This window comes from Ciona robusta, chromosome 8 (genome assembly GCF_009617815.1).
Source record: "Ciona robusta chromosome 8, ASM961781v2".
Classification (NCBI taxonomy): Eukaryota; Metazoa; Chordata; class Ascidiacea; order Phlebobranchia; family Cionidae; genus Ciona; species Ciona robusta.
Window position 1 is genome coordinate 6,767,723 of NC_143242.1, and position 20,120 is coordinate 6,787,842.

The following is a 20,120-nucleotide window of genomic DNA, read 5'->3' on the forward strand; positions in this document are numbered from 1 at the left end:
TTACATTAACATTCATCTTGAAATTGCATCACATGAAAAACATCCCATGAAAATATACCTCATGAAAATATATCTCATGAAATATATCTCATGAAAATATACCTCATAAAAATATAACCCAAAAAACTGAATAACATTAACGTTCATCTTGAAATTGTATCACATGAAGACATTAAATGAAAATATATCTAATGAAACAAATCCCATGAACATATATCCTATGAAATATATCTCATGAAACAAATCCCATGAACATCTATCCTATGAAAATATATCTCATGAAACAAATCCCATGAACATCTATCCTATGAAAATATATCTCATGAAACAAATCCCATTAACATCTATCCTATGAAAATATATCTCATAAACAAATCCCATGAACACCTATCCTATGAAAATATATCTCATGAAACAAATCCCATTAACATCTATCCTATGAAAATATATCTCATAAACAAATCCCATGAACATCTATCCTATGAAAATATATCTCATGAAACAAATCCCATGAACATCTATCCTATGAAAATATATCTCATGAAACAAATCCCATGAACATATATCCTATGAAAATTTATCTCATAAACAAATCCCATGAACATCTATCCTATGAAAATATATCTCATGAAACAAATCCCATTAACATCTATCCTATGAAAATATATCTCATGAAACAAATCCCATGAACATATATCCTATGAAAATATATCTCATGAAACAAATCTCATGAACATCTATCCCATGAAAATATATCTCATGAACAAATCCCATGAACATCTATCCCATGAAAATATATCTCATAAACAAATCCCATGAACATCTATCCTATGAAAATAGATCTCATGAAACAAATCCCATTAACATCTATCCTATGAAAATAGATCTCATGAAACAAATCCCATTAACATCTATCCTATGAAAATATATCTCATGAAACAAATCCCATTAACATCTATCCTATGAAAATATATCTCATGAAACAAATCCCATTAACATCTATCCTATGAAATATATCTCATGAAACAAATCCCATTAACATCTATCCTATGAAAATTTATCTCATGAAACAAATCCCATGAACATCTATCCTATGAAAATAAATAAACCTAATGCAACTCACCCCTTCCCCACTTCCTGATCCACCACAATCTTCATCATCACCGTACATGCATTCAACTTCATCTGTAGCTGGGAATATAGGTGTTAGTATGGTGTGTATTATATATATATATATATATTAAACACATTATTCATTCTGTAGCTGGGAATAGGGGTTAGAATAGTATATATTAAACACATTTGTGAAAATGTTGGGCACACTGGTGTTTATTATACCTGTGTGAAAGAAATTTAAGTGTAAAGGATGGGGTACAAGAGTGTTTGTACGTGTTAGAATTGTGTGGGGCAGAAGATTAAAATAAGACATATTTTAGTGTAAAACGATTCTCAGGGAATTTGTTTTAAGATCTTAACTGCCAACCCTGATGAAGACTAGCCGTATTGCAGACAAAACAGCGGTCCTTTAAGATCACATAACAAATAATTGCCAGACAACAGCATATAAAGATAGAACTATATTTAGAAAGGTATTTACCAGCTGTTGTTTTTGGTGTTTTTGTCACCGAAAGGGTGGTGGTGGGAACTGGTAGAACTGTGGTTGCTGGTGTTGCTTTTGGAGTTGCAAGTGTTTCTGGTTCAGATTTTGGAACTGACGGGGTTTTAGTTGTTGGTTCTGGCTCTGGTTCAGGGTTTGATGTTGGCTCTGGTTTTGCATTTGGTGTTGGTTCTGGCTCTGGTTCAGGTTTAGATGTGGGTTCTGGCTCTGGCTTTGCTGTGAGCCCTGGTTCTGCATTTGGTTCTGGTTCAGGCTCAGATTTTGGTGTGGGCTCTGGTTCAGGTTTAGATGTGGGTTCTGGTTCTGCATTTGGTGTAGGCTCTGGTTCAACAACAGGTACAGGATGTGTGGTTGTTGTGATCTGAACCATTCGTGTGGTTTCTATTGTTACTGGTACGAGTGGTGGGCGAACTATTGGTCCTTCAACCAAAGGCTCAAGGTTGCCTACAAAGTTAAGCAACATGTTAAGCCAGCAGTGCTCAAACTTGTTCCCCGGACCAAGTGGGGTTCATAGCAGCAGTTTCAAAACATATGTAATAGTTTTTTTTATTGGTGTGTTGTATTGCCGTGGATTTGAATTTTTCCTAAACAGCTGTGTTAATGTGTATACAAATACAGTGCAACACTGAGTTTAACTTTCTAAGAACAATTTGCACCCTTCATACATTAAATTTAACTTACATTAAAACCTGTATTCATTTAAAACCTGTGTCTTTTCTTTGGAAAATGAATAATTTTAATACATAAATGATAGACTAAATGTCTGTGCATTCACTTTTACAGAATAAATGTCTGTGCATTCACTTTTACAAAGTTGGAATTTAAACATATACGTTAAAATGTTTTGGTAGTAAATGAACATTTATCTTACTCATGCAAGCCCCTTCATGTGCCACTGTCACATTGATTCCCACTTTGCATGCCAACACTTTAAGCTGGCATCTATCAGCGTAGGTGATGCCATTGGTCCCACAAACCTGACAAAAAGGAAGGTGGTTTAATTATATAGTAGGGTGGGGAAAGAGGGGACACATTTTATTTGATTTTCTCATCCCATTTGGTAGTAAACAATAAACATTCAAAGAATTATAAATGACTCCCATGGACCGTTAAATACCCTTTATACATAGATTCTGATATACTGGCTATTTTAATCCGGAGTATTGGTCGCTTTAACATTGTTTTCATGCAGAAACACATGCTGTTTAAACTATATAAGAAATTTGACTTCCTTTAACAAAATGCGTGCCGTTGTAGAAATTTTAATGGTTAACATAGCATTGAAATATATGTGTATTTTGAACCTAATGGTTCTAATTTAAAGTAGTTATATAAAGTATATCTACAGTACATACCATGCTATAACCATGCTGTTTTAATAAAAAAACTAAGCGACATTAAAATGTTAATTCAGAACTTTAAGATGTTACAATTAGTTATACTGCTTGAAAATCAGTGTTGCACAATTAGGTTTGAGATTTGATTTGTATTTACTACTTATTATGACTTGCCTTGGGACGGGAACACTGTAGTGAAATTTGAAACATGAAAAAACAGAATTTAATCAATAAAAGCAGGAATAAGCAAAGCAAAAATGGATTTTTTTAGTTTAAAATAGCCATTAAAACATTCATGCAAAAAATTAAAATCAAAAAAATTGAACTTACAACTGCTTCATCCATATTGTCACACGAGGTCAGCGAAGGGCACTGGCATTCAAACGCATTGTTTATCTCAACGCATTCCTGCCCGACACGACACACCAGGTCCTCACACGAAACGGCACTTGGAGCAGCTGTTGCTAAAAATATAGCAATAATTTTTACATAAAAAAAAAAAATTTGGAGAACTTTTTTTAGGTAGTTAGTAAACGGTTTTGCAATTTTTAACATTTCGTAAAATTTTAACCTTTGTAAGAAATGTAAATGTTCAAAAATTATCAAATGAAACAAATGTAAAAATTTACCAAAATTTGAAATTACCTGCATTATCGCACACACTACTGGTGACCCATGAACCATCACTCACACAGTCGGTACACTTCAAACCAGTTACACCAACTTTGCATGAGCATCTGCCGGTCATCTGGTCACAGTCATCTCTGGTTGAACCAAACTCATGGCAACGACAAGCTGGGAAGAATAGGGGGGGTTTTAGAGCACAAGATTCATAGGTGGCTAAAAAAACTGTTTTGGGTTGTTTTATACAGGTTTGGTTTTAGGGTAAAGGATTATAGGCAGCAAAAAAGGTGTATGGGCATACATGGTATACTATAAATGTAAAAGTGATCTTCTGGCAATTGTTTAACAGAACATAATTTCTATTTATCTCTAAGAAAACGGAAGCGAAGATTATGTTATTTAAAGAAAACATAACACATGTATTCTTTAAAGTAATCTTTAAAGTTGTGACAAAGTGTTTCCTATAGCCCATTGGATATAGGTTCTCTGTGTGAAAATGATTGTCTAGCAATTTTTACAAAACAGATTTGTATTTATCATTACGAAAACGATAGCGAAAAACAACAACACATATTACGTGTTCTTAGACAAGACACATTACGACAAACCATAATGATGTCTCCCGTATGGCAGAACAAACGCCAGTTCTTTAAAATCACAAACCAAACTGCCCAAAGCATTCTAATACACCTGGCAGCAACAGTATAGACATTATAATATTACCCTGAAGCCTAAAGGCATGAAAGCAATATAATGAAATCCCTTTAACTAACATTAGAATTTAAATATTCTTAACTTACACATACAACCAGTGAAAAGTTTCTCAGCAAGTGCTCTAAAGTTCCAATAGCCAGGTCTGCACCGGTCGCATCTAAGTCCTCCAACACCAGGTCTACACACACATTGTCCTGTAGTTGGGTTGCATGCATTGCCATAAGACCCATGCTCATTGCACAAGCATTTCTCTGCACAAAAATCAAACTTGTAAATATATGTTTTAACTAAAAAAAAAAGTTCAAAATTAACAAAAAATAAAAACTTAGTTATATATAGATAAATACACATATATATTTAAATAAATAGTAAATACTTATGTTTGTTTATATAAAATACCTATTTTATATTATTCTTAAATACCTGGGCAACCAGATCTTGCCACACCCTTTGCTGGTGTTGTTCCATCCTCACAGCAACCATATCTGCTTTGCACACATCCAACTGTAAGAGGAAATGGTGTATTAACAATACACTAACAATCAGTGGCGCAGCCAGAAAAAAATAAGAGGGCGTGGGGGTTTAATCAAAAAATGTTCAACAATATTTTTATAATTTTTTTTTTAATTAATTTTTTTTGGTTTGAAAGGGGGGGGGGGTCGCGACACCCTAAACAAAACAGGGTATAGCAATGTACAAAATAGAAACAGTTTCAACATTTATAAATTATAATGAGCTTATGGTACATTAACAACGGTGAGTAAGATACATCAATGTACATTACCCACAGTAACATACATGGTAACTCGTAAGCTGGCACGAGGTATATGAACAACCGTGTTATAACGACTTTCGTTTTCCGGCCACGCAAGGATAAAGTAAGTTACATTCACTAACATGCTACTAGTTCTTTTGAAAAAATATCAGTTTAAATTATAATCAGATTTATATACGATTTCACTGATTTAACAGTTGTAATAAATACAAAAAGTTTTATGTATGATTTCACTAATATATGCAGTTGCAAAACCATTTTCTTCCTAACCTATCCATGCATTTTTGATCTAAAAATGCGATTATTAAATATCAAACTCCTACCTTTACAGATTCCCTTTGAAACGAGAGAAATTGGTGTTTGCTGGTTACACTGGGCCTTTTCAAGTTCACACATATTGGGGTAAGTTTTGCCATCTGAACCACATACTGCAACACCACTGCAAGTGAAAATAATCAATCTGTTAAAAAATGGTTCTACGCCAAAAAATATGTAAAAATAAACCCTAGTGTTTAATTATGCTCACTCTTAAGGTATAACAAATCTATGTATGGTACTGTGGAGTAAAACACTGTTTGCAAATAATATCAAAACATCCTGATTCGTTTTAAACCATTAACAACGGTCTATTAAAGTCATGAGGATACAGATTTATAATTCATTGAATGTTCTTTGTTTACTGGGATGAGAAAATAGAATGAAAAGGTGTCCCATTTTCCCACCCGACTATATGTGACCTACATGGTGTATCCATACATCTAAAGTCCATTTTCAATACAGTATATTCATTCCCCATATAAAGTCTATTCCAACTCACATTGCTTCACAATTGAAGTTACAAACACAATTTGCATCCTCGTCGTCGATAGTTGTGTCACACGAGGCACCAAAGAGACAACCACACTCGTCGCCCGCACCAGAACCCGAACCTTCATGTGTTGGCTCGTCTGTGAAAAAAAATTGAAATCAGAGTTTCTTAACATTTTTTGAGCTCTTGGATTTTTATGCTCGGTTTAACTTGTAGATGTAGGCATGGATGACACTAACACAAGAAAATGTTGCATAATTCAAAGTCTAATTCTCTTTTTCCTACATACAAATCACTGGTAAACTTATAATACAAATTATGCTCTGGGTGGGATTTGAACCCGAAACATTTGCCTCATTCTATAAAGTTCATTCTGAATGTCACTTACCACAAGGACCAGCATGCGCTACAGTTACTTCAAGTTTTTGTGGACATGCTGCTACGACCATTTCACATTCATTGCTGTAAGTCTGCCCATCGCTTCCACAAACTGGTAAGTAGGTTTTCACACACTGCAATATACATGTAATATTTAAATGAAAAAAATATGAAAAAAAATATATTAAAAAATAATGCAAAACTAGTATGACAAAATCATGTAAAATTAATATTAAAAATCAGTGCAAAACTTATATGACAAAATTGTATAAATTTATATTAAAAAATAATATAAAATCTATAATAAAAAATAGTCTAAAACTTATATAAAAACATTATTTAAAATTTATATTGAAAAAATAATGGAAACCTATATGAAAAAATAGGTACAACGCCTACATTCAAAGTCATTAAGTCAGTTCTGTTGTGAAAACTTATTATTTTTATACAAAACAAATGGTTTTGAAAATTTAACTTTAGTAATGGCACAACAAATGAGTTATTATTGACCAGAACTATCAGAACTAAGAACTGTTATACAGAACCAAGATATTTTAAAGTCTATAAACAAAATAAACAGAAAAATATTTTTTCATAGGGTAGGAAACTGTAATTTGAAGTTAAGTTTTAATAACCCAGCCATACTTACAACAGTTGGACAAACACATGTAGTTCCTTGAGCAATCACTTCACATTGAGCTCCATACCAACACTTAATGTCATCACATTGACTTTCTGTGGGTTGGGTGTTAAAAAAACACATTGACAAGGAATTTGAAACAGTGTACTTATTTTATATAGCAGGGTGGGGGAGATGGGACACCTTTCATTCTATTTTTCGTCCCAATTAAGTAAACAAAGAACATTGAAATAATTATAAAACTGTATCCCCACGACTCCCATAGACCGTTGTTAAGTGTTTAAAATATGATCAGGATGTTTAGATATGTGCTAAAGGTGTCCCATCTTCCCCCACCTTACTATACATTTCAATTTATATTAAAACATATATAAATTAATATTTTTTAAGATAACTTTTTTAACATGCTTAAAATATAAAACACCAAAGAGAAAGCAAGTCACCACAATAGAGGTATTAGTTGTCAAGGGATACTTACCACAAGAACCTATGCTTAGAATTATCAGGTTGGTTTTCGATAAACAGTTGTGTCTCCGCACCTCACAATGGCTTCTGTGATGTAATAAAAGTAGTTATTGCAACATAACTAATCTTTTTTAGTTTGAACCAGTGTGTAAGACACCTACAGTTACAAACCTTAGTTTTGTATTTATGTTAAATATCACCCACATTCACAAAGTAACATACATGGTAACTCGTAAGCTGGCATTACGTATTGAAACAATAACCGTGTTATAACGAGTGTTGTTTTCCGGCCACAAGAGGATAAAGCAAGTTACATTCATTCATTCATGTAAAAATTTAAGGATTGTGCAATAAACCCTGATTTAGACTTTAAAAAAAATATTTTAATTTACTTGAAATCTTATTTATCATTAAATTACATGATACCGTTAAACGGCACACAGTTTAAAAAAACCTTGGTTTAGACTTTTTATTTAAATTACCTGAAAGTTTGTCCATCATTCGTGCAGACAGGTTGGTATTCCTCGCCACAAGTGATACACTGGCATGAACCGACCCCATTCATTACAATGCAAGCCTCACCCACACCACTGCAACCCCCTATCTCAGCACAGGGGTCAATTGGGGCTTCTGGGGTGAAAAGGGGAATTTTTAGGATCATAAGCTTTGCTACCATAATCGAAAAGACAATTGAAGTTATTATCGTTTCAAAACGATTGTTTTTATAAGTTTAGAGTGAAAATGAAATATTTTTTGCCATATGAAGAGTAAATATACAACGTTCTTTTAAAATTTCTTAAAAAACTTCTTTTTTTAAACCTTATCAAGCTATACTTACCGTTTGATCCTCAAAAAGCAGAAAAAAAGACAGGTGAAAAAACTGGCATGTAACTATTTTGACTTCTTAAAAATATTATGTAATGTAATATACCAAAGCAAAGTGTAATTTAAACTGGCTTTAAATAAACTGTAATGTACTTACCTAATATTCCTGGTAGCATAATTAAAATGATTGGGAAATGAAATGAGTGACATAGAAATATTATAAAGTATATATAATATTTTTATGAAATGGAAACGGGAATGGAAAAATGGTCAAACAAAATTTTTGTTTAACTTTGAAAAGACACCAAACAGTAAAAGTGCATGGAAAATGGAGACACCATAAAAGTGAGAAAGAAGAATTCAGAAAACAAGAAGTTTGATTTGATTTACAAAAATAAGCTGTTTTAAGACTTGAAACATTAAAAATTAAAAACATAAAAAAATATAAATGTTTAGATATTAGAACAACCCACTGACCTTGGCAAATGTCTTTAAAGTCCAGTATTTGGTTTGAAGTGCAAGACTCCCCCCTTGCTTCAGCTTCATTCATGAAGATTCTATGCACACCATTGCCATCGGTTGCTTGTTTGCACGCGTGTGTGACTGGAAGCGATTCTGCAGCACCCACATTTTCACAGGAGCAGGAGGGGGTGAGGGTGGATCCAGATTTAGTGATCTTACACATAGCTCCGTGCTCGCATTGGAGGTCCATGCATACATCTGGTTAGAGAAGAAAGAAAAAGGGAACATTTAATTAAGAATTAAAGTTTTTCTTAAAAAAGTCTGTCAATTTTTATAACAGTTTGCTTTGTATACAAGATTGAATATATATGTTGTGCCAAGCAGAAGCACTGTAAGTGTCTTTAAAATTTTTGACATACACGCAGCTTGACAGAGCATTATGTGTCAAAATGTACAACATTTTTTTTAAAATAAAAACAAAATTATTGGAAAAAAATTGTACCTTCTACAACAAAATCATCGCGTGGGTTTCTTGCAGTTACGAGGTTCAGACCGTTTTCCCGAGCTACCACTTTCAGTGCGCCATTATCATCACTGTACAAGCGATCATATATCCATTCGTTGTTCGAATTTGCATTCGAATTTACTGCAATGGGTTGACTGGTAGTAGACGAGTATGCCCTGGTGAGAAAAATTAAACATAGAAAATGAAAAAATCTAGATAATATTTGTATTTCTATGACTTTTAGATAATATCTGACAAAACTTGGGAGTTTTCACTTATACATGAATATACCTCTGCAGCTCATTTAAATTAGCTTTTTTTCTCAAAAAATATGATGAATCTTACTTTAATGGAAAAACTCAGCAAATTATGTCTTTTTCTAAAGGGAATTTTTTTGTTTACGCACTGACAAAAATAATAGTACATGTTAACTTTACCTGAATAGCAGAATTGCACTTCCCTGCCTGACTTCAGTTATTTGGAAATCGCCCAATGTCTTGCCATCAATGTCTTGGTTGTTTTGACTCATGAGGTTCTGAAATGAAATAAAATATGCTGAAAAATAAGCAGCTGAATAAATGTAATTTTTTTCTCCCAACTGACAGGGCATTGACAGTTGCTTACAAGTTACCAAAAACTTTACTTCGTAGGTTAATGGATTTTTGTTTTTGGATTTTTATCTTTTTTATAGGGCTTATAGTTTTTTAACCCATCATTGAGGTTGGATCAATTTCTGTTCAATGTCTAGCCAAGGACACATGAACCAACAATGGTAACAGCATTAGGCATTAAACGCTCTTGGTTACATTGTGAGCCCTCTAACCTCTGCGCTGAAACAAAAATTCAGTATACAGGAAACTAACCTGGTTTACTGAGGTGTCCATTCTAGTTAGGAAATCAGTAAATTCTTTATTTTGTAAATCACAATTTCCCGGACAGTTCTCATCTGCTTGTATACTCAGTGAACCTCTTACAGCTGTCATTTCTGTTGTAAAAAAAAGTGGAAGATTGTGTAACATTTTAAACATATTGATCACACTGAATGAATGTCAGTTATTCATCCTGGCGTGGCTGGGCAACCACAGTCATTATAACACAAGTGTTCTGTTTCTTACACACCATGCCTGCTTATAAGAAGTTATGTACACAGCTTCATGAACGATTTCCCCCTTTTACCCATATAGCTGACAATTGGTATTACCCACTGGCCTGAAACAATTTCTCTTAACACAAAAATACATTAGACTATCTTCAGAGATGAAGCTTAATAATATCTCACCTTTCTTCGTTGGGCAGCTGCCTTGCTTGATTACAGTTATGGATTTGGCTGTTTCGCATGCAGACCTGAAAATAAAATAACCAATATAGTATGCTGGTAGAATTAGTGTCAGTTATAAAAAGTAAAATATTAGTTGTAGTTATAGTGACTTTAAATTAACAATTAAATGATTGAAAGAAACTTGTTTATTCTCATGGGACAAGGTAAACAACAGTCTTTATAATATAGGCCCCCTTGAACCCCTATTTATAATATAGGCCCCCTTCTTCATACACCTCATGTCAATCTACAAGCCCATTAGTGACAACTGGGTTGAAGCAATTACCACTAACTTAAGGAAGGTTATCTCTTCAGGTACGCAGTAGCAAAGATCAGGTTAATTATAACAATGACAAAAAGAAGGGAATTTGTAACTAAACAACAGACGTGTATATAAACTGTTGTTTTGTTATAAATAAATGAATGAATGAATGTAACTTACTTTATCCTCACGTGGTCGGAAAACGACAGTCGTTATCACACGGGTTTAGCACCTCGTGCCAGCTTACGAGTTACCATGTATGTTACTTTGTAGATGATTATTTTTTAGATTTTTTTTATTGAAATTTACATTAATTACATTATGTGTGAAGAAGTACCAGATCGTAATTTATTAAGAACGATAATAAAAGCTTACCTTCTAAGAGAACATTCATTTTCATAAGTGTTTCCATCGCTTCCACACACAAGTTCAGTTTCATTTGCCGCACATTTAAGTGTCTCGCAACACTGGGGCTCCCCGTTTCCATCTAGTGTGCAAGATCCACTGCACATTGGTAAGAAAATTCCGCTTTCGATGTTGAAAATGTCGCAAGGGTCTGGAAAAGAGATTCCATTGGTATATGTATGCAAAACAAACGACAAGTAAGTCACTATAAAACTAGATTTGCATGATTGACAGTCCTAATACCACAGATGTTGTTTAATACACCCAGTGCCCGCTTAGGAGTTAACACGTATGGATGAATGAAATTTATTTGTCTCCTCGGTCACAGTACGAAAATATGGCGTATGTAACTTCGTGGGTCGTTGTTTTTTTAACCGTTCATGTACTTACTACATGCTGAATTCCGTACGACAGTTATCACACGTCCCTCCACACACGACGCACGCCGCAGATCGCAGCTCGAGCGGTGGCTCCGTTGGTCCGAACCGCAGACTGGCTCAACTGCTACGTTCTCGCAGGTCGGGCATTCGCATGCAGGCGCCAAAGAGCCGTCGTCTGAGGGACGCACAACGCAAGCAGCGTTGAAGTCGCATGTAACAGTCGAACAAAGTCGGTCGTCCACTGGTTCTGTAGATAAAACTGTATTTAATTATAAAACTAAAGGTACGGCCCATATAAGGGTGTAAGTGTAGAAGCATACATGTAATATTATTAAGACTGATTAAGGACCATTAAAAAGTTCTGAACGAATGAATGTAACTTGCTTTATCCTCGCGCGACCGGAAAACGACAGTCGTTATAACACGGGTGTTTTGTTTCATACACCCTATGCCAACTTACCAGTAACCATGTATGTAAAACTGTAACTAACTATTTTTTTGATATTTTTCCAAACTAGCTCTGAACTAATTTTGAAGGGCGCATATGCCATGGGCCAAGATAGGGCAACCTACTACGGATTTCTCGTTAAATGTCAGTTTCTCATGCACTACACAAACTCTATTCATGCGACATTTCTACTAGAGCGCGGAAAACCACAGGGCGCGAGACGGTTACTAAGTTTACTGTGAGCCCCACGCGTTGACGGTGACATTTAAGCGCTTTGATGTGAGCTATCGACGCCGTCTATACTGGGTCGGACCTGCTAAAACTGGATACGTATAATCTGGCACTGGAAGCTGAATTTTTGGCAGCTGTAATCGTATTTTAGAAAAAATGTCTCGATCGGTAATTTTATTACTTTCACTAAATTTCTATCGGAAAGAATGGTCGAAACCGAAAAGACATTACGACACTTTACAATTATTGCGACATTTTTTTTTACATAGTATATTTTCGAGCAGGAGAATAACCGCCATAGTTATACCGAGAATTAATCCTAAATTACCCTTTAGCCCTGGAAGACAGGATAGGATACTATAATAACTAGTCGCTAGTCCCTTATGGGAGGATAATAAAACAACGTAACTGATACAAATCCAGTAATATCCCAACGTAAAATCGGATTTTCTGTCCCTGTAACTCCCGGAACGAAAATTGGGCCTAACAAGGGTCAATTCTTAACTCTAGGGACACGGGGTTAGTGAAAGTTCAATCACTGGACGCTAGATTTAATTAGGAGGTTTTAAGCTGGAGAAAATGATCGTACTATCAAGAATACCATCAGGGATAAGAGCTGCTTAACCACCGCATAATTAGTGGGTTGACTTTGAGGGGGACATGGTCGAATTGCTGTGGCAACAGTTTAACACGTCGAAACAAGGTAGTTATACGCAGAAAAACGTTCTGTAAGCTTAAACCATTTTGCGGAGCTCAAAATCTTTGCGAATTCGCGCATGTTGCATTTTCGGTAGCTCTTTATTAGGAGGTGCTAAAATCTAGTGTTTTAGTTCGTTTGTGTTGCAGGTTGCATGTACTGCACTACAGTGTAGACCCTGTGGACTGTTTATTGCATTAACGACTGTGGACATACATTTTTTTACGTTTTTTTTTCAGAGCGCGCGGGTGATATATAAACCTGGTTTGATATTTGACATTTAGACGTTTAGTTGTGTATCCAATATGCGATTGAAAACGTTGTTTTTAAATTACTCTGGAAAGCTATACTGCCACAAGTTTTCAAAGGGTTAAGTTTTAGATTATAAACATGTTCAAAGAGAAAACCATAGCTTTAACAAGTCTCGTTACACAAAGCGTATGAAATTGAAATTCGGTAACAGGATTACGGGTGTAGACATCTTACACCTGTTATTTCCATGTCCCCCCCCCACAATGGCCCGTGACGAACGTATTGTGACGTAAACAATCGGAAATGGGACCGGGTGCTTACAAAAGGCGTAAGTATTAAGAGATTAGGCTGTTAAGGACTTTTTAAGGGGGGGGATATTGCGTACCAAACGAACAAAGTCAATATATAGTTCACGTTTTGAATAATTATAACGTTAAATGGGAAACAAAAAAACAAAAGAATTTTGTATATATTCATGATTACGTCATTGGAAAAATAAATGTCACAGAAGGATAAAGAAAAGTCAATCCGTTTAACCTATGCTAAGAAGCCGACTAGAAAACTACTGGCTGGATTTACAAGCTAAGTTGCAAAGGGTAAACTATACAAATACACCTATAACCTAAACCTAACCTACGCTAAAGGTATTGTAACGCCATTACAATGCGCATCGATTACTACTGTATACAAATCTAAACTCAATACAGCGACATAAGACATATAACACGGCCTATATAGTGGGGTGAGATAGATGGGACACCATCTCATTCTATTTTCCCGTCCCATTTGATAGTAAACAAAAAACATTCAAAGAATTATAAAATTGTATCCTCACAACTCCCATAGACCATTGTTGGATGTTTAAACATCATCAGGATGTTTGGATATGATGTGCTAAAAGTATCCAGTCTCTCCCTACCCTAATATACACATTGTAGGTCATGGGCATACTCCGGAAATTGGATCAATTACACACGTTTTGGTTAATAGAAAACAAACAAAAACGAACACACGTCTAACAGTTTAACAACCAATAACAACAACAAAGACACCTACAAAACACAAACAACAACAGGGAAAACTACAACACACAAACAACAACAAGGAAAACTACAACACACAAACAACAAGAACATCTACAACACACAACTACCACGACAAGCCAAGCAACTGACCAGTGGGCTTCAGTGTAGTTAAACTTGATTCTGTGGGTCGCACCCTAAAACCATGACGACGACGAGTGGGCTTAGTGCGTAAAAAGTTTATGGCCTGACGGTGGGCTTCTGCTGAGGAATGTCAGGTTATTGGGGCAAACTGGACAACAGAACTGTTTATTTTGGCTGAATTCTTTAAAATAGATTTCCTTTTGAATGTTACTGATTGGAGCATCATTTTATACTTGCGAAAGTGGGATTTTTGTTGATTTTAGTGCCCAAGGATTAAAGGACACAATAAATGTGAGATTGCGTGTATGGGAACTTAATTTACGGCGCCGAGCAAAAGAAATAAACCAAATACTTGTCTGTTAAGTAACTTGAATTTTGTGACTTGATTTCATCGTGGATTGTTTTAGATTTCATTGAAGGTTGTTATAGATTTGCATTTATTGTTAAAGTAAAACCAGCAATACGTTATTGACAGATTGGACCTGATACACTATAAACCATGGAGCATACATGGAATTTATCACGTCCGTTAATTGGAATCAATGTTCTTTTTTGCCAGTGGTTTAGATAAAGAATGGAATTCGTTAAAAAATGGGAGTTGGTTTGGTATTAAAGGTGGCCGGTATACATGGGAACAGTAAGCCTGGTGTTAATATTGGGAGTGGGCTGATTGTAGCCTGTTATACTTTTTGTGGAAAAAGACGAATATAAAGTACTGTGGGGGGAGATGGGACACCTTTAGCTCATAATATTCAAATATCCTGATGGTGATTGAAACAATTACCAACGGTCTATGGGAGTCGTCAAGATACGATTTTATATTTTTTAACGTTAAAATAAAGTACACAGGTGTCCCATCGTCCCCCACCCTTCTATACTTATCCGTGGAAAAGGACAAAAATACGAATATACACTTTTATGTGACTTCATGTGACCAGAACCGCCTGGGAGAGCGTGATAATTATGTGTGGTATGGATGTCCCGGGATGTAAATCAAAACAGCCGTGTTGTATTTATAGATGGAAGTCTATTTTTCCCATTTAACCGCAAGTAATGTAACATGTTTTTCTAAATTCGTTCGTGGCACTGCCTACTTAACTGTATGAGGGGTTGTGGTTAATGTATCGTAACATCCACTGAGTTAAATGAAGTCGCATTCCCGCCAGGTTAAAGCCCGTTTTGAGTAGTTTGAAACCCAACACCCAAGTTAACGTTATGGTGGGGCTAGGTTATGAGATGTGTTTGGATAAGATGAGAAGATCGTTATCGAAACAGGAGTAACAGCAAGGGGTCGATACGTAAATCGGCATCGACGAGTGATGGCCCTTTTGCTTTCACTGTGCGCGAATGTAACTGGTGCGAAAAGGCTTGCGGTGATCGCATTAGCTAACGTTGGAATTTGCGGCTGCGTTAAAGTTCGTATTCTCGTTCTGTAGGTGTGACTTGACGCCGTTCGAACGTCGGAAACGTAGTTTAGTGTTATGTCTTGAAAATCTATTTCGGTTCTGGGACGGTGGGTGACAGAGTGATATAAATGCTCGCGAAACTGTAAGGATTATTAAGTGTATACATATAACATAAGTCTAGAGTTCGTAATAATACAAGCATTTGCACTCGTACATATTGATTAATTCTATTCCATTTTTCTCTTAAAATAAATTTACTTGGAGTTTAGGGGCTACACCTGTTATTTAACAAAACTTTAAACGTGAGTTGCTATATATATACGATATAACAGGTGTATGCATTATTAATTATAGTGCGCGAATAGCAGCACAGTATTATTGCTGCGCTGTCTTCTTTAATATTTAATAGTGGAGTTTATAGGTCATTAAGTATAGCGAGAAAAAGGTCAAACATCTGTTATAAAGTCACATTAAATTTACTGTAATTAAACAGTTAATGCAACAACCATTTTTCAGGTTGTTTTTGACATAATACGTCCAATTTGTAGCAATACAACATAAGCAACGTGCTTTCTTTAGAAGGTTACAAACTTACCGCACGATGTGGTGGCTTTAATTTTGATGCGGTGCTGCGCCATGCATTCTGCTGCACGCAGTCTGCATTCGTTAGGGTAGGTGACGCCATCCGAGCCACAAATGGGAGCGAGAATGTCCTCCGTTGTTGGGGAGGCGGAACAGGACACTGGAGGGCATACGCAAGTCGTTGTGTCTTCATCAACCGCCTGACAACTCGCACCGTAACCACAAAGCACTTCTTGGCAGGGATCTGTGGGCAAAGGTTATTTCAGATTGAATAATATTTTAAAACAACGCCCAGGTGTTTGGCAGTGAGTGAAACAAGTTTGCCTATGATGACTGCTATATGTCAAAATATAGAGAAAAAAATCGAAAAATGCATGCGAAAAACTATTCACTCGCCACTTACCGCGTGGCTTTTTCGGTTCTTCTTTGATGCGTTTTCCTGAAACAAAGAACGGACGATTAGATCAATTTTGGCGGGATTTTCTCTTCAAAGTTTCGGTAAAAAAACTCGAAATGTGCCCGATCCTGACTATCGTGGGTTACATCACGTAACTCGATTCTAAACCTTAGAATGGGTGACATGAACGTCTAGAAAAGATGACAGCAGCACCTGGTCGCATGCAGCAGTTTCAAAGCAAATGGCGGCGACGAAGGATACGCGATTTGATGTCCACAGAGATTATGAAATGCGTCGTCAGTCTGCGGCTCTCACATTCCCGAAAGCGGTTTAGGAATTAAAATATTTTTGTGCCATTGCGGTGGTCTTTGAAAACATTTTTAATTTAAAAGACCTCAAACCATTGGAAATTGGAAGGTTTTTTCCCACTGACTGGTGCGGGTGTTTGTATACTACATTCTATATGCGCAAAGCGTGTCACATTTTACGTACTTTACTGTGTAGGCTACTACGTTACTCGGGAATTAAGTGGTGGCGCCCCTCCCTTTTGGAGTGGATATTTAAAAACTTGGTGGCGAGACTGGATTGTGAAAGAAAAGGCCACAAATACATAAGCTATGGGTATTGACTTTGACAGAAGGCTGTCTGGATTTACGCCCACAGAAGCGCCGGTAATCTCGACAAATTTGGTAAATTCGACACAAGTACACCATGAGAGCCTAAATTAACGTATTATACTGCGGAGGCGGACAGTGACTGAACGGGCGTGGGACTTACACGGTGGTTTGTAGACATAACTACGGTTGTCTCGTGGGCATGAATCAGAGCTTACGAAACTGCCAAATTGATTATAGAATAGTGTATTGACATATGGAAAGCGGTGGTGGCGAATCTCTTACTTTTGCTTGGTGTATGATGGTGGTTTTTAGGTCTGGTGGGCATATGTTATGGGTGTGCAACGGGAAACGCACCAGTTAATAATTTTGTTGCTTCAATGAACTAATGGATCTGGATTTACATGCGTCAATAGACCATGAGTTACAGATGGTTATTTCTAAGGACTAAACCTAATCTGCCTAGGGATACGTTAATGTTTTCAAACGATTTGTTTTGTTATTTTGTTTTGTTATATTAACAGACAACATACTGAATAGTTTCGGAATACAAAACATACAGTAGGGTAGAGTAAGATGGGACACCATTTTCACTTAATATCCAAATATCCTGATCATGTTTTAAACAATTAACAACGTTCTATGGAAGTCGTGACGATATGGTTTTATATTTCTTTGAATGTTTTTTGTTTACATCAAATGGGACGAGAAAATAGATGGGAAGGGTGTCCCGTCTTACCCCACCCTACTATATTACAAACAATCCCTTTGCTGGTCAAAACTACTTGGAATACTTGATCAAACCGGTTTGTTCCGGAATATACTGGTTCGGTTATTACATAAAACAAAACTCGTATTCGATTGGCGTCAAGGTTTTTACCTGATATTAAAAAACCGTGTCGGTTTTCGTAATTGGAAAACGAAACACATAAAGTAAAGAAGGGTAGCGGACAAAGTATGGTCATTAGCGAGCGTGGTAACACAACGGCAGCTTCTTATCATGGACTGTATCAACGGTATAATGTTTTGGCTCGAGCGGTTTGGTGAGCAGTTTAATTTCGATTAACCTCAAATGCGTATAAACATAAATTTGATTAGGAGACCGCCCAATGATTTGTATCTGGTGTGTCCATACAACAGTCTATAGCATGAAACTAAAACACTTCTAACAAACTGGTTAAAAAGTGGAATAGTTAAAAAGTGGAATTTGATAAAACTGGTTAAAAAGTGGAAGAGGCCGCCCATTAAATTAATACCACATGTGTATACATCGGGTAACTATACAACAGACTAGCAGCTAAAAGGCTTATAACAAACTGTATGGTTAAAAAGTGATTGAACTTTCTCGGAACGCCCGCGGTCGCGGTTGCTTTTACCGGGTTGACTTTTACAGGAGTTTCGCTTTTCCAGGGAGTTGTAATAAATCAAAATACATCTGTTATCTCTATTTCGGCCGAGATCGAAAATTCGGAAATTTTATTCTTTGTATTCATATTTGGTGGTCGTTGCACGGCGGCCTCGAAAGCTACGGTTGCTATATATGAGCATATATGGTTATGCAGAAGGATGGTACGTAATAGGGAACAGGTATGATCGTGACGTAGGTGCGTTTGCGTCATGCTGCGGGCTATGTGTTGAGAAAACGCAAACTCTGCAAGCTGGTATTTCTGGCGCATTATTGAGTTTGCATGTTCGGTTAAGAAATTACCAAAATAGGCCAATGTTCTTTTTGCCCAAATATACCGCAGTTTTAGAAACTGATTAAAATTGACCATATTAATACGTTTAGCGTTCTTGCAAGCCTGCAAACAAAACCAACGAAATTGTATACGCGGGTTTAATGGGCGGCTCTTTAAATTAAAACATAACGTTCGAAATGTAGAGTAGGGTGGGGGAAGATGGGACACCTTTTATCTCCATTTTCTCGTTCCATTAGGTAGTAAACAAAGAATATTCAAAAAATTATAAAACCGTATTCTTACAACTCCCATAGACCGATGTTAATTGTTTAAAATGCAATCAGGATGTTTGGTTATTATGTGTTAAAGGTGTCCCATATTCCCCCACTATACTATATAATACGTGATGTTTAAAGGCCACGCAGTGTTAAAAATGCTTACAAGAGTAGAAGTGTTGAACCGAAGATATGTTGTTTGGAAATGGATTAGCAACTAACCGCGTTTAAGTAAGAACCGTAGTTATAGTCCGAAGAATCTACCGTTTCGCACGTTCGTTGCAAATCACTATGGTTATGGAGGTTGGCTGTTTTTTAATCTGAAAAGTTGTATTACGTGATGGTACTGTGCTATGGGGTAAGATGGATATCTTTATCACATAATATTCCGTATTTCCTGATGGTGTTTTCAACAATTACACAACCTGTTATAGTCATGAGGAACTTTTTTCCATGGCGTGTTATAACAACTGTTGTTTTGCTGTTGGTTCTCTTTTCTTTGTTCTTTAAATGGCATGATCTTAGCTATCATTTCGAAGAAATAAATAAATAAATAAAATATACGTTTTAAGCGAGGACCCTTTATTGTGGTTATGCTTAGTCTGGTAGTGCACGGGGAGCCGACACTACCCGTGTTTTGTAATTCTAAGATCGCGATTAGTAAAACAAAAGGCTTCTGTGTAATGCAAACTTACTGAGTCAGACAAGATAAGAGAACGTGTAATTCACGAAACCACAGACTTACAGCTTGTACCTATTCATACACAAGATTCCAATATCAATGCCTCGGCGAAATACAAGTTAAACCGCATTAACTTGAACAAGATGCTTCGGCGATTTAGAATAGTTGATATTTT

At 36.1% G+C, this 20,120-nt stretch overlaps 1 protein-coding gene across 9 annotated transcripts in view; it reads right to left on the reverse strand.

Annotated features, from left to right (window-relative positions):
* Window positions 1-20,120, reverse strand: part of LOC149732884 (agrin-like) — a 56,488-nt gene that overhangs the window by 14,506 nt on the left and 21,862 nt on the right. For 6 of the 9 annotated variants that reach the window (XM_089882281.1, XM_089882279.1, XM_089882277.1 and 3 more), the window contains exons 4-26: window positions 16,702-16,737; window positions 16,312-16,542; window positions 14,320-14,430; window positions 11,527-11,763; window positions 11,107-11,287; window positions 10,431-10,495; window positions 10,015-10,136; window positions 9,589-9,686; window positions 9,149-9,327; window positions 8,662-8,904; window positions 7,842-7,989; window positions 7,373-7,446; window positions 6,904-6,989; window positions 6,265-6,388; window positions 5,886-6,015; window positions 5,392-5,507; window positions 4,717-4,797; window positions 4,380-4,544; window positions 3,601-3,750; window positions 3,286-3,419; window positions 2,490-2,595; window positions 1,598-2,062; window positions 1,124-1,191 (exon numbers count right to left, since the gene is read on the reverse strand). In XM_089882281.1, the coding sequence (XP_089738407.1) occupies window positions 1,124-1,191; window positions 1,598-2,062; window positions 2,490-2,595; window positions 3,286-3,419; window positions 3,601-3,750; window positions 4,380-4,544; window positions 4,717-4,797; window positions 5,392-5,507; window positions 5,886-6,015; window positions 6,265-6,388; window positions 6,904-6,989; window positions 7,373-7,446; window positions 7,842-7,989; window positions 8,662-8,904; window positions 9,149-9,327; window positions 9,589-9,686; window positions 10,015-10,136; window positions 10,431-10,495; window positions 11,107-11,287; window positions 11,527-11,763; window positions 14,320-14,430; window positions 16,312-16,542; window positions 16,702-16,737 (3,350 nt within the window). The remainder of the gene's footprint in view (window positions 1-1,123; window positions 1,192-1,597; window positions 2,063-2,489; window positions 2,596-3,285; window positions 3,420-3,600; window positions 3,751-4,379; window positions 4,545-4,716; window positions 4,798-5,391; window positions 5,508-5,885; window positions 6,016-6,264; window positions 6,389-6,903; window positions 6,990-7,372; window positions 7,447-7,841; window positions 7,990-8,661; window positions 8,905-9,148; window positions 9,328-9,588; window positions 9,687-10,014; window positions 10,137-10,430; window positions 10,496-11,106; window positions 11,288-11,526; window positions 11,764-14,319; window positions 14,431-16,311; window positions 16,543-16,701; window positions 16,738-20,120) is intronic. The other 3 variants (XM_089882285.1, XM_089882278.1, XM_089882286.1) reach the window with 3 other exon arrangements.